The sequence below is a fragment of the Thalia democratica genome, chromosome 1, assembly GCF_965202585.1.
Source record: "Thalia democratica chromosome 1, ktThaDemo2.hap1.1, whole genome shotgun sequence".
Taxonomy (NCBI): domain Eukaryota; kingdom Metazoa; phylum Chordata; class Thaliacea; order Salpida; family Salpidae; genus Thalia; species Thalia democratica.
The window spans coordinates 72,045,721-72,070,878 of NC_139165.1; the positions used below are offsets into that span (position 1 = coordinate 72,045,721).

Sequence of the window (25,158 nt, forward strand, 5' to 3'; positions counted from 1 at the left end):
GTTTTTACACTTAAATATAATGAATTAAATATATTTATGATGAAATTTTGATTGAAACAAGCCAAAAACGAAATGAATTTAAATTAGTTATTTAATGTTATATATATTTAGAAATTATAAGTCCTACGTGGTCTAGTGGTAAGGATTCCCAGCGGCCAGGGTTCGATTCACGGTGTAGGAACATTTGCTGCAATTGTATAGTGCAGAGTTTCGTAAACTCATTTACTAAATCGCCCCCTTTTCAGAAATTTGAAAAAAAAATCGCCCCCCATGATTTTATAAAGTATTTTTTTTCTTTTGAGTACGCACTTTTGAGCCAAAAAAGTTGTATTCGAAATGTAACTTAGTCTGGAACTTCTTATGCACGTATTTTTGGGCTGTGTTCAAAGTAATATACACGGCTTGAAAAATAATTTACAGTTATTTTCTTAGAAGCCCAGTAAAGTGTATTAAAATACTTATATTGTTATTAAAAGTTTTAAGTCTTTTTTGAAATAAAAACTTTTTGGTAATCAAGATTTTTTGTTTATACAGATTAAACAAGTAATAACAAAAATCTGTCATATAAGTATCTTTCAAACAAATATTTTACTCACTATGGTATAAAAACTTTTAATGTAATGTAAAACGACAAATAAAAACTAGAAAATTAACAAAGTCATAACATAACTATTAATACCTTTAAAACATAAACCACTCATTAAATACAGTAGACTTCCGCTTGAGTTTTCACTTTTAAAAAATCAAAAAGTGCGAAATCAAAAATGCATTATAATTTTTTTTACAAAATAGCAAATTTCAATATGTTATAATGCAATAATGTTATGAATAAACGTAAAATCCACTATCACTAAACAATCATTAAAAAAGATAAATCTATATAAGCTATAAAGTATAATATTTTTTTTGTTTTATTAATACTAAGTTAGGTATATACTTTATTTAAGTTAAATTTAAGAAAATATAAATTTTTACTTTGTTTTTGGGTAAAAAGTGCGAACTCAAGAGTAAGTCTACCGTAATTAATATTCATTAGGCTTTAAGTAAACCTGTTGAAGAATAAATAACTTAATAAAATTGTTAATATAAAAAGAATACTTAAATACAATACAAACCAGATTAAATAAGAAATGTTTTAAAAAATCAAAAACAATAAAACTTACATAAGGTAATGTCTGCTACTGAAGTCTAATCTAATGTGAAGGATGAGCTTCATGACTGCTTGCAAGTTTTTTATATATGGTTCTAAATCAGTCGAATAAAGCCTCAAGTCACCTTCTTTATAAATATCTAGATTAGATATTTCGCTGAAGATGTTGATAACTGAGCTAAAAGCTTTCTCAACAACATAGCTACAAGGAAAACCTATAAACAACAATCTAACTTCCTCCCAAATGATTGGATACTTAAGCCTTCCAAAATTTGAGTCCAAAAGCTTTCATATCGTTTATTAGAAAAATTTACCTTAAGTTCAAGGTCAGTTTGTAAGTCTAAGAAAGTTTCCTGTAAGTCAACGTTTACTTTGAAAATATCTGCTTCGAAGGGATCCATAACACTCTTTGGGACGTTTAATTGAAAAACTTCAGTAAACCGTTTATCAATATCACATTTAAGCTGTTCCAGATGAGATGAAAATACTTCTACTTCACCTTCACTTATTTGAAGTTTTAAGTTTTTTAAACTTGCAAATTGTGAAAACTGATTATTTTTCAAATTTTTACTATACAGTTCAAGTTGGTTTCTGAAACTGGTTTTCTTACTTTTGACATTACAAGATTCAAGTTTTTACCTTGTAAATTTTTGTTCAGATTGTTTATTTTACCATATAAGTCTGACATGTAAGCAACGCCTATTTTTCTTTTTACAAAGTTGTCTGCAAGTACCTTATCCTTTTCAGAAAAAAAAAATTAACAGCTGAACAAAAAACAGACAAAAACTTTTTAGACAGTTTCCTTTTAATAACCATCTCACTTCTGTATGCATTATCAATTTATCAAAAACCTCATCATTGCCATTGCACAGCTGTTTAAACAAACGACTTTGTAAAGCATGCCTTTTTATTTTGTTGACAGCTTTTATCACAAAGTTTAATGAGTCATTTAAACGGACGCTCAAAGTTTTTGCAACTGAATGTTGGCGATGTATAACGCAATGAATAGTAAATATATCAGAGTTTAACTCTTCGTAATATGTTATTAATCCACGAAACTTTCCTATCATAGACGGAGCACCATCTATTGCAATTCCTATAAGATGTTTTGAAGGTACTCTATTTACTTTAAAATATTTTTTTAATTTTTCAAACACAAGCTTTCATGTAATATGCGTTTCCATTAGTTGGAGAACGCTAATTCTTCGTATGTTGTATCATCAACTATTAAATGCATGCAAACAAGAAAAATACATTTATTCTCCGGCAAAGTGGACTCGTCAAACTGCATAAAAAAAACTATCGCACATCATTCGAACTAACTTTTGTTCAACCCCTTCTTACATCTCATCTATACGTCTTTTAACAGTTTTGTTGCTTAAAACATTACTGGTGTTTTTATGAATGACTTTTTCCAGAACTGTTTTTAAAACAGGAATATACGTTTTTTTATCCCAATGGTGTGAAGCAGACCTTGTTTAGCAACTATAAGAGACATATAATAAGAAGCTAATTGTCCTTCTTCAATACTTTGTGTAGATTTTATGAACATGTTTGTGATTTTACACTATTTTTTTTCACGTCTCGACGTTTTCTAAAAAACACTTCATTCTTATCTACATGTTCTGAATAAAATCTATACTTTACGTAAACAAATGGACTATTTTTGTTTAAGTTTTACCTCAGGGTCAAATATTAAATCGAAAGGTAAAATAAGTAAAATAACTAGATAGAAAGTAAAAATTTTATGACTGCCAAAAATTCTAAAACACTAACTAGATTAATTTGGTACATTGCCACTATCCCAATTAACAATCAGTAGTCTTGGTACTTTTTATTGAATGGTAAATTTAAATATTTAGTGAAGTTAACTTAACAATTTTTAGTAAGCGGTTACTACCTGAGTTTAACAAAGGTATTGCCACGTCCAAATAACGAAATCTTTAAGAATCTATGAGATTTGCTCACTTCGGTTTTTCTTTGGGCAGCTAAGGGTGGAAGAATTTTTACAAAAAGTAACAGAATAGAAGTAGGAGAGTACAAAAATGGTCGTTTTATTAACAACAAAATGGTCAATAGATATCAAGGTTGAATACGTCTTAAATGTAGAAAGATTAAAAAAACTTTAATTTAGTTTCTGCGCGAAAAAAAAATCATGTACTTCAAAACAAGTGTCATGCACCCCAAAAGTCTCGTGCACCCTAAAAGAAATTTCATGTACACTAGTGTGCAACAGTGTACACCGTGCCGACCACTGCACTAGACCACCTGGGAGAACATTCCGAATGATAGAGTTGCGTTTATAAAGCTCAAAAATTTACGATTGAGATTTTAACTAGTATATTTCGACCACAGCTTATCAAAACACTTTAAAATTTCTTTTTTAACTGTTTGTTGTTATTAAAGTGTGTAAAAAGACTTTTAAATACACATAAGGAAAAATTAATTAACAATAATAATTAATGCCTATTAATTTACGTACTTTAATAACAACATTTATACATGCATATATATATTTATTTATTTATTTACCACAGATGTTTTTGTGTCAAAACTTTATTCCGATTAACGGCGTTTCACTGCTCTCAAATAAATTTAAGAACAGATCTACGGAGTCTATAAAATATTAACACACATTAGAAAAAAAGCATGTATAATTATGCATAATATTGAGAGCAGTGAATCGCCGTTAATCGAAATAAAGTTTTGACACAAAAACATCTGTGGTATATATTCCGATAAGCTTAGCTTATCAGGATCTCTAGGATTTAACGCCTTTTAACGTTACATCTTATATATATATATTTATTTATTTATATTTATTTATTAACATAAAAACAATAGTTTAGACAGCTGTTTCGTACATGAAGTATGAAACTTCATGTAATCCTCAGTAAGCTAAAAACTATTACAATAGTAAACAGAAATTTAGATTTGGAAATTTTTTATAATAAATATGACGTGATAACAATTAAAACCCATATCGACCAGAACTTTTTATAAAATCTTAAATATTTATATTTATTTATTTATTTATTTATTTACGTTTTTTAACATTAATAACAGAATGAAAAAAAAAAACAGTTATATATGGGCTTTAACATTCTTTAATTTAAAATATCTTATGATTTAGAATTAAGAAAAATAACAAACGTAGTAAAACAAATGAAACAAATTTTTTCTATACTTTTACAATATTGTATTCAATAAACTTTTTTTTAGTCAACATAAACTAAAACTTTATAAATTTATGTTCAATAAAATTTCAAAAAAAAATTAACATAAAAATTGCAAGTTTTTCGGCTGTAACTGACTGATGAGTCTTAATCAGGACGAAACCGGTTTTAGTCTATCGAAAGCTAGTGGTCTGATGATCGAATCGGTATGATCAACCCTTATGTTAAACTTGAGCTTGTCTCACGGTATACGAAAATCCAGGTTTGTTCTCTGCTAGCTTTCGCCGATGTTTTTGTTGTAAAATTATTTGTGATAACAGTTTTTAAAGTTATGTCATAAAAGCCAAATGTAGCTTTAACGCTGAAAATTTAACTTAAAATCAGCTCTATTTCACAATAGCTCTTAGTTTAGCATAAGCCTCTTTCAATCTGAACTTTGATTTTTAAAGCATAAAGGTTTAATACAAAATCCCCCAGATAACAAATTAAAAAAAATAATTTGTCAAATTTATAAGTTGAATTCAAAATGCTTGTATGGCTATTAAAATAATAAAATTAAGTTGTGACAATTTAAAATATTATAAAAGGTTCTAAACCTAAAGAAACACATCTCTTTAAATAAATTAAACTTGTAAATATTAAAATAATGCTCAAAACTTTTATGTAAAAAAGTAATGATAAAAAATTCATCAGTACTAAAAATCCATATTTTTTAATTTCTTTTAGCTATTTGTATTTCTCATTGTTTTAGGTAAAAATTCTAGTAATATATCTTAAAAGCTGTGATTTTAAACTTATTTTAGCCATTTTAATATTACTAAACGAATATATGATGCCCCGCAAAGTATTTTGTATATTAAGCTTAAGAAATATTTTAATTATGAAACATTGCAAAATCCTTAACTACACTGAAAATACAAACTTTCAAAATATCTAATTTAATGTTAAGAAGCGAAATAGAGGATGTTGTAAGTCTAATGATTTTCTACCATAAAAAATATATTTTCATAGAAACAAAATAATAAAATATGTTTAAAGTCTTAAAACGATTAAAGGTTATAATTAAACATATTTCTTTTTAGTATTTGTGTTCTATTTATATATTTGTATGTTTTAATGAACTTTGAAATGTCTTTAATAAATTTCAAATTTTATGATTTCATTTCAAGTAATATAGTTTATAACCAAGATATTAGTATAATAAAAGTACTTTTTACTCATACAAAGTTTGTCATTTAAAAAAAAAGTATAATTAAAAAAAAGTTTATGTAGTTTTTGAAAAATGTCTTCTTTGACTTAACTTTTGCACATTCTTGCTAGTCACTTACTCTTAACTTAAAAAAAAATACAGATTGAACTTTATTAAAATAGGTAAATAGGATTTCTTTTAACAACCTATCTGCAAAGTTTAATTCTTTAATGTCTTGCTTTCTTAAAGTCTAGCACTATTTGTTTAATAGCAATATACACATTAGCCTACAAATGTGCACAATAATTTGAACCAGTAGAGTTATAAAGTTGGTAAACTTGTGTTAGCTGAGTTAATCTTTCAAATATTTTGTACAAAAATATTATTTAGGAAACGTTTTTAACTCCGTTATTGTATATAAAAATACTACGTTTAATAATAGTTGCTGTTGTTTTGAACTAAATGAAATTTCTGACTTTCACACTTTATTCTTATTTCCAAAGTTGTTTAACAAGTAGTTTCAAAATAAAAATCAAGTATGGATGCAATCACTTTTTACAATAATGTACATTAAGTTTATTCTAGATGTTAAAAATATTGATTAAAACCAATAAAATTTGGAATAAGAATAATTTAAAAGTTAAAACCACATATTTTTTATTGCTGTTTAAAACTAAACAAAGGACACACAAATCAACTTCTGAAATTATCAAAAACACTTTAAGATTGTTTTAGGAGCTGAAAATTCGTCTTTTCAAGGGAAAACTTTTCACTAAAAGCAGTATTATTTATTGAAATTCTGCTTTGTCTATAACTAATATTTCGTCTTTTAATTAGTTTTTGCTGAATTCTAATCTTAAAATTAATAAATCTAAAAACTATGGTTTTTGCAATTAAGTTCCGTACACTAATTTTTTTTTGAGTGACAAAAACTGTGCACAGCTTATAAAAATGCTGATTAATCAATGATTTTGTTCATTGGTTTTTTTTTAAACATGTAAATAATTTAGCGTACTTTTTTTTAATTTAGTGTTTCTGCTATTTTACTATAACAAGCTTCGAACTAAAAGAATTCAAAAAGTTAGACAAAAATTATAGTTATTCAAGAAAATTCTTAACTTAGCAAAAAAAGAAACTGGTTTTTAATTTATCAATTCATACTCTTTTTTTGTAAAAGTAGTACGTGTAATTCAATCAATGTTATACGTACTGTATCAGTTACAACTAAAGCTGAATATATCTTTTTTCATCCCTTTTGTATTAAGTTTTAGCAAAAAAAATTAAACTCATATTTTTGGTTGGTTTATATATAAAACCAAAAATTCTTAGTTTTTATTAAAAACCGTTACCAAAATTATTTCAATTAATGTTATGACTTACAAATGAATAACATTAATATTGAAAAATATATGCATACCCAAAAAAAAATGTATACAACTTATAACTTATAGATTATATATATATTTATTCAATAAACAAAAGCTTTGTAAAATAAATCTCAAAGCTTTGAAAACTAAGTTATAAAATGTTTAAGCTAGTTATATTTATAAAATATTTGGTTAAAAGCAGCGATAAGAAATACCATTAGTGCAATTGAAGAAATGTTAAATATAAAATTCAGTAAGTAAAATGCTTGAAGAAATAAATATTCACGGCTAAAATAGTTTGTATCCATTACACACTATAATAATAAATTGCTTATGCAAGGAATGTTATGTACACTATTTAAAATTCGACTTTTGTACATAACAACATTGCTATAGTTCTGTGTGTTTTTCACTCAATTCAAAGGAAAAAAATGTAAAAAACTGTATCAATATAATTATATAAATATTGCTTCATAATTACAAAATAATTTGGTTTTTAGAGCTGCTAGTAAGCTTTTTGTTTGGCAGAACAATTGAATTCAAAATAGCAATTTCCGGAGCTACTTTTACTTGACGTCCTGTTTAAATGTTATGTTTTTTCTAATCAGAAATGTAGTTGTTCATATTTTAACAATTGTAACCGCTTAACAGTGTATGTTGGTTTCAATTTTTTCTTTAAATAAAAAAACAGTAATTTTTAAATGTTGATTTAAAAAACTAGCTAAAACTAGTTTGTTAATTTCAATTTTTAGTAAGTTAAGTAAGTTTTTTAATTTGAAGAAAAGCATTTGATTATCTCAAAACATGTTAAGAACAATGCAAAAAAAAAATTGTTATAAATCCGTTTATTTAGTTTAATTCTAATCTGATCTTAACTTTAACTTTTATTTTTGTTTAAAACTAACAACTCTAACTACTATACCAGCCTCTACTTTTATGTTGTAATTCATTGAACACAAAACTTGTTCATTAATTCTATTTTAGCAATTGAAATTAATACAAGCAACGAACCGAGCACGGTGATGGACGGCACGAGGCGACCCTCGTGGTTGAACAAATTGTCAGACTGCATTTTGGAGTGCTTCACGTTGGGGTTGGGTTGGTGGGAGGTTCCGTCGACGCGCGACCAGCAACCGACCGTCGACTCCCACCCGATTATCGAGTTCAGTATGCAGCAGTGGTCCTGTTGGTTAAAAGCGTTTGAAAATTTTATAATGTTTGTTTTACTTTAAGTTAACGTTTGTAAATAACGTTTTGAAATTTTTCAACAAAGTGTGATTTGTTTTATATTATGTCGTACATGTTAAGGAGGATACTTTTGCTTTCATGTAGATAGTATAATACATACATTTTAAAAGCTGTATAAGATAATTACTCCAGAACTTAAAACGCAAAAGGGTTTCAAATTAAAATTTTAACAAAGTTTCATGAATATTCTTAAACAATTATACTTCAAAATGTTCACTCACTTCAAGCACGGTTTTGGGCAGTATGATGGAATTGCAAACTCTCACCCCCATTTCAACGAGCACATTCTCACCGATGCTCACGTTAGGTCCTAGCACCGCGGTTGGGTGGACTCTTGCGCTCGGGTGTATAAACACGTTGCCTACAAGCATTATTATAACCATCATAAAATTAAAAACTTAGTAAACATATTTTTTTATTAATTGTTTTTAAAATCAAAATTTTATTTCTGGTTAATAACGGATAAATAAAATTCTTTAGTTAAAAAAGTTAAGTTAAGTTAATAACGATATTCTATAAAAAATTTTATTGATAAAAACTTATTTGAAACCTCTTATTTCAGGTTGGTTCTTGCCTCCAGATTTTTGCAGCCTTTCGGGATACTTTTCCACGTAATTGGACAATATCAATCTGTTTGCATGAATCGCTGACCTAAAATAAAAAAGGTTGTTCCAACTATTGTTGTTTCATAGAATACATGTATAGTATATCAAATACTAACGCTGCAGACTTTATTTGAGTCCACTCATCGTTTATTTTATACACAAACATTTTTCCACTACCAGCGTAGGGTTTCAAAACTTCCTTCTCCAACGACAATTTTTCAATTGCATCTGAGCTGTGTTATACATTTTTTCACAATAGTTTTAAAAAAACACAACAAAAAAAAGAACATAAAACACTATTTAGAAATTTATTTTGATACTTTTGATGCAAGTTTTGTAATCATAATAAAGCAATTAGTTACAGTTTGCGAATGTTATTTATCAGCTTTGTTATTGTTTAACAAAAAGTTATTATGCTAGCAAATCATAACATCAACGTTTTATAGTTATAAACAATTTAAAGTGAATCTTATAACGAACTTTCGCCGAAACTGTTTCACACAAAAAACGAAAAACACCTGATAACAGTCACAAAGTTGAGTATCAAAACAAACCACGCGAACTCCACGTCGAAGCCGTGCTGCTCCACCTGCTCCTCCATGAACTTGAGCACCTTGCACGACATCGCGTACACGCCGCAGTTTATCAGCGAGCTCACGTACGTCTCCGGCTTCTCCACGTAGTGCGTCACCTCGTTGCTCGACTCCTTCTCCACCACGCAACCGTACTGCAGCGACTGCTGGCTCGTTGCCTGTTGAACGTTGAAATGTGCATTTATTTGCGCGTTTGATGGGAATTGAAAATGCTTTAAAACTGATTATAACAGGGTTCGTGCGCGAAACTTTTTTTTTTTAGCCTGACATTTTTTCAAAGTAAGGAAAATCCCCTTTAGAAGTCAAGTTAGGTATTGGGGGGTCTTGATTAGTACTATTGTAGTCTCTGACTTCAACCAGCTTTATCTCAAAATCATTTCGGCATTAAAAATCTGCAAAAAGCAACTCATAGCTTAGTTACAACTTGATAAAATTGACTAAATTGTGAAAAAGGTAAATTGACATTCCTCTATGCCCTTAACATAAGAAATTCAGTGATAAGTTTTAAAATAAGTGTTATATCTAATCTATTTCTAGTGAACAAAATTAATATATACTACTAAACACAATTGTTCAATTTAATTAAGCACTAAGTAAAAACACTATAATCAGAAGATTTATAATAAATTGACATGCATTGTCGTGTTTTATTAAAGTTTAAAATGAAACGCTTACACTAGTATTAAGTATCAAAATAAGCAAAAATGTTTATTATAGTATTTTGACTAATACTTAAAATTGATACATAATTATAAATCCTTAACTCTAAATAAATACAGTGATTGTTGACGTCGTATCAGATTTAAAAAGGTTACATTTAAATAGAAAAAAACCTTTAATGTTTTGTTCTTGTAAAGAAAATGAATTGTACCTAAAATTTGTACTCCCACAAAACTTAGTACTTATATCTTAAAGCTAAATTTTAGTGTTGTGAATGTCTCTTATAACTTTAAACAAACAGTAAAATATATGAATAAACTGCTAAGAGTTTTAATCTAAAAAGTATTTGGTATAAAGCCTTTAAATTAAAAATTAAAACAGTTCAACTAACTAAGCTCTGAAAAACATAGCTGACGTAAACAAATTCAAACAAACAGCTAAGTTGTTGAACTAAACTGTAATGTTTAAATTGTATTTTTTTATGAAGTTTCATAGTTATGACGTATATAATCTACTCAAAACAAAATAATGAAGATTCTTAAATTTTTTTTAGAGATTAAACAAAAGGTCTTAAGCATTTATATTTACAAATACTGACTAATTTTGTCTTTTATAACTAAATCTTTATTTAGAAATAAATTCACATTTCAATTTGATCTTAAAAAGATTTCTCTTTTTTTTTTTATCAAAAATGTTCAAGCATTTGAACTGAGAAAAACTGAGATTCTCAAACTTTTAAATAAAAAAACTGATTTAGCCTGACGTTTTTCAACATTTTTCAAAAAAACTGATTTAGCCTGACTTAGCCTGATTTAGCCTGACGCGCACGAACCCTGTTATAATAAATATGAGACAAAAAAACAAATATCATAATTAATACAAGACCAGTGTTTCAGTTCAACCCTTTCTAATTCCTTTTGCAAACTTTTATATTAATTATAACTTGTAAGCGTTTAGTGAATGAGACTCACATTGGTGGCGACGATGGTGATTCCCTCCGAAGTCTTCATGGTGTGAAAGTCGATGATGTTCTCCAGCGGAAAGTCGCAGCACACGTCCGAGTTCACGATAAAAAACCCGTCGGGATTCCCCTTTTTAATCTGGTCACGGAAGTGGTAAATCCCCCCGGCCGTGCCCAGCGCTGTGAACTCCATCAGATACCTGCAAAATTTGGAGTTGAATTAACAACTTGAAAAACTAATTATTTTTTCAAGATTTAAAACTGACCTGATGCTCAAGTTAGTTTCCTTCTTGCACTCGTCAACGAAACTCTTCAGCTCGTCGACCGGGTAAAAACCAACCAGCAAAATCTCCTTCACTTCGGGAACCTTTATTTTTTTTGCTTAATATTTTAAAACTGAAAAATTAACGTTTTTTATGTAATACAAATCAAAAGTACTGAAGTCTAAAATACGTCCTAAACTATTTCTTACAATTAATAAACCAAAAAACTCATTATGACTAATATATACTTTTGCATGTTAATACACAAAATTTTCTTACCTTGGCGCACGCTTCTATATGATGTTTCACCATTGGAAGGCCGGCTATTGGGAACAGTGGCTTGGGAATATCAAGAGAAAGAGGCCTGAACCTGGTACCTGAAAATAATAAATATTTATTTTAATAACAAAATTATTATTTTGTAAATTAATATGAACTATAAAATAACTTACCTTTGTCTGGCCCTCCAATGAGAATGACTGCTTTCCACATTGTAATGTTTTATAGTTACTTCTGAGTAGTATGAATGTATTTTGTCAGTTTCAAAACAAAATAGAGCTTTATGATTACAGAAGCTTAATAACAACTTTAAATTGTACAAAATTAGGTTTGTACTAAAAAATAAAACATGGAGGTAAATTATTTAAACACGCAGCAAAAATAATTTGAGTTACATTTTAAAACAATCTAAACGAAATTGCACTTCAAATATTCAGAACGTTCTTTTAAAAGTTGATAAAAATTTAAAAATCAAATGTTAAAGTTGAGTTTATATATATTTATGAGAGATTTTTAAGAATAGTTTTGTACTAAATGTGTAAAAAACATAATGAAAACTATATTTGAATTTTTGCTAGGTAATTTTAGCAAACACAGTATATTAAATGCAAATATGAAAACTGCATATATAAAAAAATATCTTAATTTTGATTTACATAGAAATGTCATATATATCAATAAGGATTTTAAAACTAGGAAAAATCTATGTTAAATTTTAAAGTTTGGATTAAGAACAAAATGAGACATATTAAAACTATATTACTATAACTAAACTTTTATTTTAAAAGTAATTAATCAAAGTAATAACAAAACTCGTGAATTTAAATACTTTAATTTGTCTAATCATACTAATTCAGTCCAAAACAAATATATTTAAAAACAGGTCAAAAAACGCAAAACACTAAGAAGAATCCTCAGAAACGAAGTCGTCGTCATCAAACGTCAGTATGCTGTCCTCGTGCGCTTCCATGCTCTGCTTCAGCGCGGTCAGTCCGCTCACGTCTTCCAGGTACTTTGCCGGCCCGTTGAACACGTTCAGCAGAAAGCCCCTCCTGTCCTTCAAGTACATGTCGATGACGGTTTGCGAGCACGCCGTGCACCTGTCGAAGCACGGCGTGGTCGGGTACATGCTCTCATACGAATGCAGCATCCCCCGGATCTGGTGCACCACCGGGCCCAGGATGGACGACTCCGGCTCGTTCTGCGCCACTACCGCGCCCGGGGCCCGCCCCTTTTCCGGGTGGTGCAAAACGGACACCATGAGCTCCACGGCCATGGCGGAGGATATCATGGAAATGCCAGGTCTGGAAACGGTGCATTGCTGGTCGAGGGTGCGGTCGTTGGTAGAGTTGCTGGGAGCAACGATGTCGGCGCAGAAGTAGCAGCCGAGCTTGCTCGGGTCGTGAACCGGCTCCCCGCTTTCGTTCAGCTCCAACACGCCGTGCCTGATGACGAGGTAGGTGTCGAAGCCGACAGCGCAGCTGATCACAAGTTTTCCGGCGACGGCACCCAGCAGAGCGGGCAGCCACCTGCTCTCCCTGGTGTCCATCAGCAGGAAGACGACGTCGTGACCTTCCACCAGCTGCGTGAGGCGGTCGACGTCGGCGTGCATTTTGCGTATGAGGTCGTCGTTGTTGTGCAGGGGATGGCCCGGCATCGGGATTGCCATGTCCACCCCGTTGGCGTTCACACCTGAAACGTGTTTTTAGCAGGAGAAGTTTTATTTGAATAAAAGCTTTAGTAATGGTTGATGTTTATGTTTTAAAATCAATGTTTAACATACCAAAAAATAAATATATATAAACAAATAAAAAACTGAAGGAAGAATAGCCTTAAGAAACTCTACGTAAACTACATTATTATACTAAATTTAAACAGGCACATATGTGTAACAGCTTTACATATCTAAGCCTATAAAAGTTTGTGAGTATTTTTCATGGTTTTAATTATAAAACTGCTAGTTTTTCTACAAGTAATATTTTGAAGATATTTTTCAAGATATAGGTGTATCAAAATAAATTATGTTTTAGAGTCATAAAATATTAAAAAAAAATGTTTATAAAAACTAAGGTTTTTAATAACTTTTTAGCTTAGAAATAAAATACTCTATTAACTAAATAAATTTTTTGTTAACACTGCATAGTGTCTACCTACCACAAGTACACTAATAAATTTATTTTCTTATTGTTGATAAATGCAAAGCATATACTTCGTTACACTTTACTTATTATTTTTAAAATATTAACCAAAAATACAAGTTTTAGTAATTAAAAACTTATCACTAATATTACATTATTTGTCTGAGAAATGTTGACTAAAAAAATTATTAAAAATAAAAACCTATTCAAAATACAAATTTAAGTGTTTGTTAACAAAAGATCCTAGCGAAACAAGTTCACTGGAATATATTATAGTAACAAACTATACAGTATCCTTTCTTTATTACACCAACGCAAGTTTCTGTGTGTTAGTGTAATAAAGAAAGGATACAGTATAATTTTATATCATTAAAAATAAAATTACAGTAGATTTGTAACAACAGATTAAAGACGAAATAAAATTCAACTTAAAAAAAGGATTTGTACTTCTTTCATTCAACTAAATTTTCAACTAATCACCAAACATGCTCAATTTAATATATGCTACCTAAAACACATTTTTCATTTAAACTGAAATTATCTTTGGCAATGGTAAAAAAAACAAAATAATAATATAAATAATAAGCTTACAACTTCATAGATAAAGATTTTTTTAAATAAAACTACTTCGATTAAATTAAAAAATTATTATAAATTTCTAACGATACAAGTAGCAAAGTTAATAAAAACATTATGTAAACTTAAGATAAAACAAAATCATAAAACAGAATATTCTATTAAAAGAACATTATTTTAAGAATAGTTAAATAACTTTTATAAAATTCTAGTTTAGAAATTACATAACTACAATAATCATAAACACAAGAAAACACAAATTATGTTTTTATGGTTCGGATGTTTTCAAAAACATCTAGATTCTAGTTAAGGGCATAGGGGGGGTAAACACCCTTTTTTGGTTTTTGATCTTATTTTATATAGTTTTTACTAAGCTACAAGATGCTTTTTACAGATTTAAAAAATTCAAAATATTTTTTGAGATATAGCCGGTCAAAGTCGGAGGCAACACTAGGATCCTTATAGGAGGCGCAAACTAAAACGGCAAATAACTAGAAATCACTAAAAATCTATCTCCTCCTACGTTTTTTGAGATAACTACCTCAAACTTTTAGGAAATGTTCCTTGATATATTTAGAAAACTCTGTCAGAAGGAATTTTTTAAAAAATAAAGAAAACTAAATTATATAAAAAATAAACAAAAAAAACAGTTTTTTATTATATATATATTTTTTTAAGTAAAACCCAAAGTTTAAAACAAGAGTTTAGAAGGAATTGTTTCTCAATAAATAAAACAACAATTAAAACTTAAATGTTGTTTTACTATGCTATTGCTACTGTAAGACTTAGCTTAAGAAAAAAAGCAATACAGAACACGTAGTAAAAATAAATAAGGGTAAGTAAAACTAGTTGCTCAAAAAATGCTTTTCAGATGCATCTCTAATCTATTTTAAAATAGCAAACTACAAACACAAAAACGGATTTAAATAAAATAAAACAAACCTGGAAATATTTTCTTCAGTTTGTCTGCAGCTGCCTGTGCCTTGGGCTTTCCTCCCTCAACGTGGCAGTCAGAAAACTCGAACAAAGTTTGCCTGACCGGATTTGAAAACGACACCTTTCCACAGTCCAACATGGTAATGTTTTTTACGCCCCATCCAAGTAAGTTCCTTGCTACATTGCAGCCAAGAGTTCCAGAGCCTAGTAGCAAGCATTTTGTGTTTGCTATCATATCAAGCTGTAAAGCAGGCATTAATCTCCATTGCATCAGCTTTAAATTAAGGCTTACAGAAGACTCTGCAAGTTTTTCTGGGTCCATTAAGCTGCTTAAATTAGCAGTTTTGGGTGCAATTTTGCCATTGCTGTTTTTCTGCCAACCATAAAAAGGTGAGTCTTTATCTACAATTTGTAGTCTTAATTTCAATATAATACTGTGTGAAATCTGGCGCTGGCCTGCATTAAATCTTTCCCTGTAACAAAGAATATTAAATTCATTATTTAAGTGTTGACCCCAATGAAATTGAATAAGGTCAAGATAGTTTTTTAAAGCAGATGCTGGGTAATTAGTAGAAGATGACGGGTCACAAAAAGCAAATATTAAGCTAGTTTTATTTAAAAGGAAAGAATTAACGTTTTCTAGTTTATGTACCTCATGTTTGTAAGCTAATGAATTTCCTTGGCTCTCTTCTAAAACAAAAAATGGGGGGAGCTTTGCATTGCACTCACACCAGGAATTAATGCCTTTTGTAATAGAGGCTTCTTTTTCAAATGTATCCTTTAAAGTAGTTTTATTTAAAAGATTTATTTGATTCTTTTTTCTGCGTACAGGGAACCCCATTAAATAATAAAATGTGTGCTTTTTTAGGTCACCAAAGCACAAAACAAAAAAGCTGTTTAAAATAGAAGGGTTTTTAAGTGCACTTCCACTTTCTATGGCTGCTTTTATTTTCAACCCTTCATTAGACATCAACAACTTCAAGTCGGAACTTTTGAAGCCTTCTATTGTGTTCTTGTTGTACAAAGTACCAGGGGAATTGAAGTATAAGGCTGGAGTTGCAGTTTCATCACCAAACGATGCATGATCTAATGAAAGTCTGCAAGGTAGGTTAGGCCTGTCTGTGTTTGTGTAAAAGCCTTGTATGCGTTTTGCTGACTCATCTAGCTTGTACTCATGCAGCTTCTTTTCTCTGAGTTCAAACCAAAACCCACTAGAGATTGTACTTTGAAAACTAATATAATTTAGTTGTTCTACCATAATGTATTCTGTAAAAACAACAATAGTTTAAAGCTGCAACACTTATTTATACAATAACTGGTATTTGATCAACTATATAATATTGAGGGGGGACAAAAACTATTTTTTATTTATTATCTTAACTTTAATGTCTTATTTGAACTTTCAAATTGTTTTATTACAAAAATTAAATATTTTGTGGCATAAGCGTAAGGACATCTACAAATTTTTTAAAATAACTTGAAAGTATTAAATTAAAATAGCATAATGTAAATAAATACAAAGTTAGTAATATAACAAAGTTTATACAGTACAAAATACATAGAATAATTTAAATTGAAAAGAGCTAACTATTCATGTTTTTTACAATGCTTTACTGCCTCTTTGGGCAAAAATCAAAGTAAACTTAAGTTTAATTAGAAAATAAATTTAGAAATACACACATTAGGGTTTGATGTAAATTGTAGATAAACAAATAAGTTAAGTTAGCTTCTTTTTTAAAATATTAATGTAAAAGTATTTAGTTTCTTATGCTTTGTTTTGTTTGTTCTTATTTGAAACTGTTATTATCATTTTTTTAAATAAGTGTTTTTAGTGTAATTTTAATGTATATGTATAATATTAAATGTATATTATCACAAAACAACATTTTTTTTTTCAAATTTTATACAAAGTTGGTTGTTTAGTTTTAAAGTAGCTTTAGAATTTGGAGGTTTATTCGTTAATTATTTTTTAAATAGCTGTTTATGACTTCTATACTTTATTTTACCTAAATGTTTAATTTGTTTACATGTCTATTAGTTATATGTTTATAAGTTTGTTTTACAATGATAATTAGTAAGTTTATTGTACAAAAATTAAATACTCACAAAAAAGTTTTAATTAAAGAACTTGGGTGCTCAAAATGATCTTTTTCTAATTCATACAATTTATTAAGTAATGCTTTTCAAAAAAACTTTAAACTTTAAAAAGACTAGAAAGTTATATAAGAAATACAACTGCAGTGCTTCCTCCACAATCTGATCATGTTGGGTAAGCTTTTTTGTAATTATGGTCAGATTAGCTTTTAGTTGGATAAGTACAAACCATTGTTTCTGAAAATGATCTTTCTTTTTTGTAGGTAGGAGTCTAATATGCACAAAGCGACACTTTTGCACAAAAAGAAAAATACGCAAAAAGGGACAATTTTGCACAAAAGTTTTTTTGCACAAAGAATCTTTTGCTCAATTTTGCACAAGGGGTCACTTTTGCACGGGTTGAATTTTTTTTTTATAACTTTAAATTATTTATTTTTTTACCACAACTATTATCCCTTACCCTTTGTCAGTAATTTTTTTTGTTAATTATTTTTTAATTAATATACTTTTTCTTGTTTTTTTTTGACCAATAATTTTTATTACATATATTTTTTTATCACTAATACACCTAACCCTTACCCTTGGTCTGTAACTTTTTGGTTTTTTTATTAGTTAATTTGTTTTTTCTTGTATATCTTTAAAATTTACTTTTTGTTATTTTTCTTCACTTTTACACTAACTTTTACCCTCGGTCAGTAAGTTTTTTCTTTACCGTTTTTTTATTGACTTTTTGATTTTTTTTTTAAATTTTTATTTATTTATTTGTATGTTTTTTTACTCTAATACAAAATTACCCTTTGTGCATATTTTATCCCTTATTCAAGATCTAGAATTAAAACTGGACTGAGATTTTCAAAAATACATTAAACTATCCTCAGTTTTTATAAAAAAATCTAGCCTGACTCATCTTTTTCTAGAACTTCACACTTGTACTAAATTTTGATGAGTATAAGGGACATCCATGTATAAGTTTTAAAAAGGTTTTTTTTTTACTCTTTTACAATAAAATTTATAAAACTTCCTAAACAACTAATTGCACTTAAAGTAAAAATAAGGGAAATTTTTTTCAGTTTTTCCTCAAATCTGCTTCTCAAATCTCTGTAGTTTTTGGAAACTTATTCCATTTCTTTCATGACAAGTTAAAAATCATTTGTTTAAATAATTTTTATAGGTTGTTACTTTCAAAATCTATAACAAGAAATAAAATTAGTTAAACTATCTTTAAGGCCATAGGGGGGTCCAACATTTTTTTTTTACAAAAATTAACTTTGGCTTTTATATGAAAGCTTTAAGTACAAACTACAAGCCAGTTTTTATAGAATTCAAAAATGTCATTTAACTTGTGAGATATTTAATTTTTTGTAAAAATTTTCTGATATAAACGTATGGACTGCAAATTTTTTGGGGTCAATTTTCTCCAAAATTTAAAAATTCACTAAAAATCTATCTCCTACTTCATTTTTCAAGCAATCTTCTTCAAATTTTCAGGAAACGTTCCTTATAATAAAAGGAAAAAAGGTTACTTTTGAATTTTAGTAATTTTAAAAAATTCAAAATTTATCACAAAAATTAAAAAAAAAAGTGTTTTTTTTTTTCAAAAAAATATATTTTTACAAAAATTTTTTTAAATTCCAAAGTAACGTTTTTTTGTTATTGTATAAAGATTAGACTGTGAAAGTTTGAAGAAGATTGCTTGAAAAATGTAGGAGATAGATTTTAAATGAAATAGTCTTTTTTTGCTGTTTTAGTTTTCCCTTCCCATATAGAACCTATTATGCGGCCCGACTTTGACTGGTCATATCTCAAATAATAATTCAAATTTTTTAAAACAATAAAAAACATCTTGAAGAAAAAACTCTATAAAATCAGATCAACTTGTAAAAAGCATGGTTTACCCCCCTATGGCTTTAACTAAACAATACTGAATTTTGTAATAACTGTGGTCTAACCTAAAACACATATTTATTTTTGTGAAATTTGGATCTGGCCCAACCTGGATATTTTCTTTTTAATTTAGGGTCTTTAGTTAATTTAAAAAACCCTTGAATATCTATTGTAATTAGAAATAACTGTGAGTGATATCTGCCAAAAGAAACATCTGCAAAAGTCTACAGAGCCTAAACCTGAACTTTCTTATGCTAGACAAGCTCAAGTTAACATAAGTTTTGATCACACCAATTCTTCAGACCATAAGCCTACTGTTGACTTTGATAGAACCCAGGTCTCAGTCTACTGAAGACTTGTGGTTTGATAATAAATTGGTGCAATCAAACCTTATTTTAACTTTAAAGATATCTAGTTTAAGTTTAAAAACGCCTAAGACGGTTTTTGTTTTTTGTTTTTCAACACAAACCCTAGGATATCTAGTGCAGTGATTCTTAACCTAGGGTAAATTCCCTTGTTTTAGGGGGTAAATTTTTTTTAATACAAGTTATCTAAATTAATGTTAATTAAGTGTCTTTTTAATTTATAATTTACTACTTGAAATTAATATTTTACTCTAAATAAACTCTTTAAATTTTATGATTTTTTATGTTCAATAAGCTAAAAGTAAAAGTACTTGGTTTATTTCCTCAAAATTAAACACTATTTTGTATATTGGGGGTAAATTTGGTAATTACCTACAAAAATAATTTCGGTAATAATCTTCCTTAAAGGGGTAAAACATGAAAAAAGGTTAAGAACTGCTGATTAGTGTGTTATTTTTTTATTGTGTGCCAAAATTAGTATCTACAAATATGGTATCCCGATCTATTTTTAAAGTTTAGATCTTGTGGATAACTAGTTAATACAAAAACTATAATACTTCACAAGACAAGGTGTATTATACTTAAGAAATCTTGCAAATTTTGTTAATTAAGGAACTGTGCATACGTAAAATTATTAAAATGCTTAAAATGATTAAGTTTAAAGTAATCAAGTTTAAAGATATCAAGTGTAAAATAGTTGACCTTAATATGATCAAGTTTAATACGATCAAGTTCAAAATGGTCAAAAAATGTATCAAAAAAGTTTATGATACAAATGTATGGATTTCAACCTTTTATTGAAATTTTTCTAGAAAATTTAAAAGTTCACTAAAAATCTATCTACTTTTTTATTTTCGAAGTTAGAGACCTCAAACTTATATTTCTATATCTTAATTTAAAGACTTTGAATGTTGGATTGTTTTTTTTTTAATGTATATTTCAACTAGTAAATAAATGGTTGGTAGTTTTTAAACAATATATTTTTTTTAATATAAAAATTCCTGCATTGAAATAATTTAAATAGTAGTAATGAGCTCACTGTAAAAATGTGAAAAAATAAATTGATTTAAATATGAAGGAGAAGATATGTTTAATTAAAAGTCTTTTTTTTTTGTCACTTTGGTTTGCGCCTTCCATTGAACACACTTTCTTGAGTGCTAATATCTCAAAAACTACTACTGATAGTTTTTTTTCAGCTATAGAAATTATCAGCTGGCTAGGTAGAAGTTGACAAATAAGAAAAACTTCTAAAGAAAATTTTGCTTCACCATATGGCCTTTATCAATCGATTTAAATTTTAAAAGTAGATTGAAAAAGGTACTTAATAGTACATTGATAACTACATGTGAAGTTAAAAAGATTACTTTATCAACAAAAAAATATTCTTATTCAGTAATACCTTCTAATTATCCTTGTAAAAGAAGTGAACTTTCAGAAAGTATAATACATATTGTTTTAACTCTGTTATGTTTAAATTATTATTTCTGTTTTATTGTTTTTGTAGTAGTTTTACCAAAAAATACTAAGCTCTTTTGACGTTGCAGCATTTAGTGTAGTATTCGCCAAGTATTCGATGTAATTTTGTTTCGGAGAATTCTCATATAAAGAGTCAAAGTTGGTCTAAAAAAATGGTATGGGCGTCTTCCCTAAGGTCTGTAGTTTTGCAATTCAGTCTTTGATTTTTATTTTTTGACGTATTTTTTTTCAAAAATGACGTCACAAAAAAAAAAAAATTCGTCATAAAAAATAGTTTCGGAGAATTCTCATATAAAGAGTCAAAGTTGGTCTAAAAAAATGGTATGGGCGTCTTCCCTAAGGTCTGTAGTTTTGCAATTCAGTCTTTGATTTTTAATTTTTGACGTATTTTTTCAAAAATGACGTCACAAAAAAAAGTCATTTTTCGTCATAAAAAAATAGTTTCGGAGAATTCTCGTATAAAGAGTCAAAGTTGGTCTAAAAAAATGGTATGGGCGTCTTCCCTAAGGTCTGTAGTTTTGCAATTCAGTCTTTGATTTTTAATTTTTGACGTATTTTTTTCAAAAATAACGTCACAAAAAAAAGTCATTTTTCGTCATAAAAAAATAGTTTCGGAGAATTCTCGTATAAAGAGTCAAAGTTGGTCTTTAAAAGAGGTATTGGCGTCTTCCCTAAGGTCTGTAGTTTTGCAATTCAGTCTTTGATTTTTAATTTTTGACGTATTTTATTCAAAAATGACGTCACAAAAAAAAGTCATTTTTCGTCATAAAAAAATAGTTTCGGAGAATTCTCGTATAAAGAGTCAAAGTTGCTCTAAAAAAATGGTATGGGCGTCTTCCCTAAGGTCTGTAGTTTTGCAATTCAGTCTTTGATTTTTAATTTTTGACGTATTTTTTTCAAAAATGACTATAACGATAAAACTATAATTAACACAATATTATCTTACTAATAGTTCTAATTAAAAAGAAAACCTAAGACAAGCTCTGCCACCATCTCTTTTCTGATATCTGGAAGATCAGATGGACAGATTGAAAAATTTTCACTTCTCGAGATACTTTTTATATGTTGACAGACATAAACAGACATAAACAAAGTCTTAAAGATTGAAAAAAATTATTTAACATAACTACAAAAAACTATATATATACACAATTACTAAATATTTAAACATTCTTTTATATATTTAGTTGAATACTATTAATTTATGTTTAAAGTGTAGAAATTTAGGATAAAAGTTTAAAAATACTTTGAAAATTTTATAAACATTGGTTAAAAAAATTAACAAACTTGCTCAGTTAAAATTTCAGCAGATGGAAATGTTTTTGAATCACACACCTGTAAATAAATTTATAATAAATGACAATCTTTTACCATAAATATTCTTAAATAATAAATAATGTTAAAATATAACATATTAGAAGCTGCATTTATTGATATTTAATTCACTTTTTAAGAACTTACTTTTGTGATGTTTTCAATCTGCCCTCTTTGCTTGATTTTCTTTTCAAAATCTTTTCCATTCTTCTTCCAAACACGTAAAAATTTTTCAATAAATCTTCTCATAAATTCTTTGGATCTTTTTCCTTTAATTATTGTTTTTAAGAACACTTCTGCAGCTGTTCTAACACTATAATTTTCTATGTGATATAGTAGAGAACAGTCAATAGCTGTCTTAATAAATAGCTCCTCATCACAAAGTTGGCTCAATGGTGAAATATTTTTTTTTGGCATTTTATTTAGTTCTTAAATGGATCTATAACTTTTTAACAAGTATTATTATTATATAAAAAGCATAATGTTGCTAAAAATATACTTATAGAATTTAAAATACTTATAAATTGAATTTAATAAAGAAAGTTTAGATTGTTTACAAAAATTGTTTACACAAAGTTAAGTTAGAGTTTGTTTTGCTGTGGCAACCAAGAATCGTAAAACTATGGACTTTAAAAAATATGTTTTTGTATTCAAAGCAGAAATGTAAAAGTTTTGATAGTATAAGAAGGTTATAGTGATATAAAATTTAAAAAAGCTTTTATAACTTATCGCTGATTAATTAGACAAGTTATTTAACAATAAATTTTCAAAAAAAAAAAAATGAACATATAAATATAGCATCGTCAGTAAAAATTCCTCTGACATTATAGTTTTTATTTTTATCGTTTTTAAAGAACAACAAAAAAAGGAAAACTATACTTCTTATTTTAATGTTGCATAAAAAAAACACGATAATCAAAAATTTGTTTGTAAAAAAATTTGATTACTGAAAGTTTTAATACAAATTACACCACAATTTATCTAGTTTGTTTACAAACTATAATTAACTTTTCAAACGATTATCAGTTAATAGCTATTTACAAAAACCAAGTAACTTGTTTTAGTTAACTTTAATCTGAATTGATTAAATTAGTCAGTTACTCTTGTAACTATACTTTTATTTTAAAAATTAATTTTAAATATTATTACTTATTGTACTAGTGTTTTGAAAACTATTTTAACTTTGACAAATACATATTTTATTAACTTGTTTTTATAACTAGTTTTATGTTTTTTTTATGTGCCGTTTCTACTTTTTTTTGAAAATTTTTGTAATAAATTTTATTTTATAGAATGGAGTAAATTAATATTATTAAAAATTATATAAAGAATTAAAACTTTAACAATCTTTTTGGAAATTGTTATTTAACAATTAAAAATTATTCAATGTAAAAAACTTTATAAGTCATTTTATATTAGATTAGCTAAAAAATTATATTTATAATCAATTTAGGTTGAACAAACTAATTTAAAACTTAAAGATTAGTTTGAAAAACTATTGAGCAAAAAGAGGACGGAACGGAAATACTTTTTTTTTCAAAAAAATTTAAATTTTTTAAATCTAAAACGTCTTTAAAACAATCAAAAACTGATTTGCAAAATTACAAAACTTGATTAAGACTCTTAATCTTTTCTTATCACTTAATATTCGTTATGAGGTAATACACTTAGATAAAATTAAAAAAAGATTATTCTTCTATGACTTAATTGTAATAGAATCGATAAACAATAGTCATTTTTCAAAAAAAGAAATCTTGAAGAAGGAGCCTATTCTATTCTGAATAATTAATTTTAATATTTCTAGGAGAAATGTTCGAAACAAGTTTTTTAAAACAAAAAATTATTTTTTTGTGACGTCATTTTTGAAACGTTTTTAAAACAATCAGAAACTGATTTGCAAAACTACAAAACTTGAGAAAATTTTTTAAGTTTTTTTATTACTTTATCTTCATTATTAGGAAATACTTTAAGGAAGTGTTTTAAAAACGATTACTTTTACATGAATTAATTTAAAAAAAAAAAAAGTCAAAAAAAATTTCAAAAATAAAATTTTTGAATAGATGCAAATGCCCCATACTATTCTAAATTAACAATATTGCCTATTTATAAGAGTATTCTCCGAAACAAGTTTTTTAGGGCGAAAAATGACTTTTTTTTATGACGTCTTTTTTGAAAAAAAACATGTCAAAAAATAAAAATCAAAGGCTGAATTGCAACACTAAAGACCTTGGGGAAGACGCCAATACCATTTTTAAAGACCATTTGTGACTTTTTATAGGGGAACTCTCCGAAACCATTTTTTTAACGACGAAAAATAACTTTTTTTTTGTTACGTCATTTTTGAACAAAATACGTCAAAAACTAAAAATCAAAGACTGAATTGCAAAACTACATACCTTAGGAAAGACGCCCATTCAGTTTTTTAAGACCATTTTTGTCTCTTTATATGAGAATTCTCCGAAACTTTTTGATTATAGCAATTGTTTTTTTTTTTCTTTGTGACGTCATTTTTGAAAAAAAATACGTCAAAAATTAAAAATCAAAGACTGAATTGCAAAACTACAGACCTTAAGGAAGACGCCAATACCTCTTTTAAAGACTAACTTTGACTCTTTATAGGAGAATTCTCCGAAACAAAGTTTTTTTTAGGATATCAAATAGAGAAAAAAATACTACTATTGTGACATAATTTAAGGTAATTTAAAACTTATATTCTTAAAAATATAAACTGTTTTCTAAAACTTCAGACCATCCAGAAAAAGAAGGTACTTTTTTTTTTGGTATATACTTAACTTTATATGATAAATTATCTTTTTAAAAAAACTTTGAATACTTGGCGAATACTTGGCGAATACTTGGCGAATACTACACTAAATGCTGCAAC

At 27.7% G+C, this 25,158-nt stretch overlaps 2 protein-coding genes across 2 annotated transcripts; both read right to left on the reverse strand.

Moving 5' to 3' along the window:
* Window positions 1-7,030: 7,030 nt before the first annotated feature.
* Window positions 7,031-11,739, reverse strand: LOC145828722 (mannose-1-phosphate guanyltransferase alpha-A-like). Its single transcript, XM_082936480.1, has 10 exons — window positions 11,665-11,739; window positions 11,492-11,589; window positions 11,216-11,316; window positions 10,960-11,149; window positions 9,290-9,486; window positions 8,852-8,968; window positions 8,681-8,781; window positions 8,352-8,491; window positions 7,894-8,065; window positions 7,031-7,460 (listed from the first exon to the last, which is right to left on the reverse strand). Exons 1-10 carry the CDS (start codon window positions 11,702-11,704, stop codon window positions 7,360-7,362), a joined length of 1,257 nt encoding a protein of 418 aa, XP_082792606.1. The 5' UTR covers window positions 11,705-11,739; the 3' UTR covers window positions 7,031-7,359.
* Window positions 11,740-12,083: 344 nt separating this feature from the next.
* LOC145849602 (ubiquitin-like modifier-activating enzyme ATG7) lies at window positions 12,084-16,259 on the reverse strand. Its single transcript, XM_082954575.1, has 2 exons — window positions 15,148-16,259; window positions 12,084-13,183 (listed from the first exon to the last, which is right to left on the reverse strand). Exons 1-2 carry the CDS (start codon window positions 16,109-16,111, stop codon window positions 12,393-12,395), a joined length of 1,755 nt encoding a protein of 584 aa, XP_082810701.1. The 5' UTR covers window positions 16,112-16,259; the 3' UTR covers window positions 12,084-12,392.
* Between the last annotated feature and the right edge of the window lie 8,899 nt (window positions 16,260-25,158).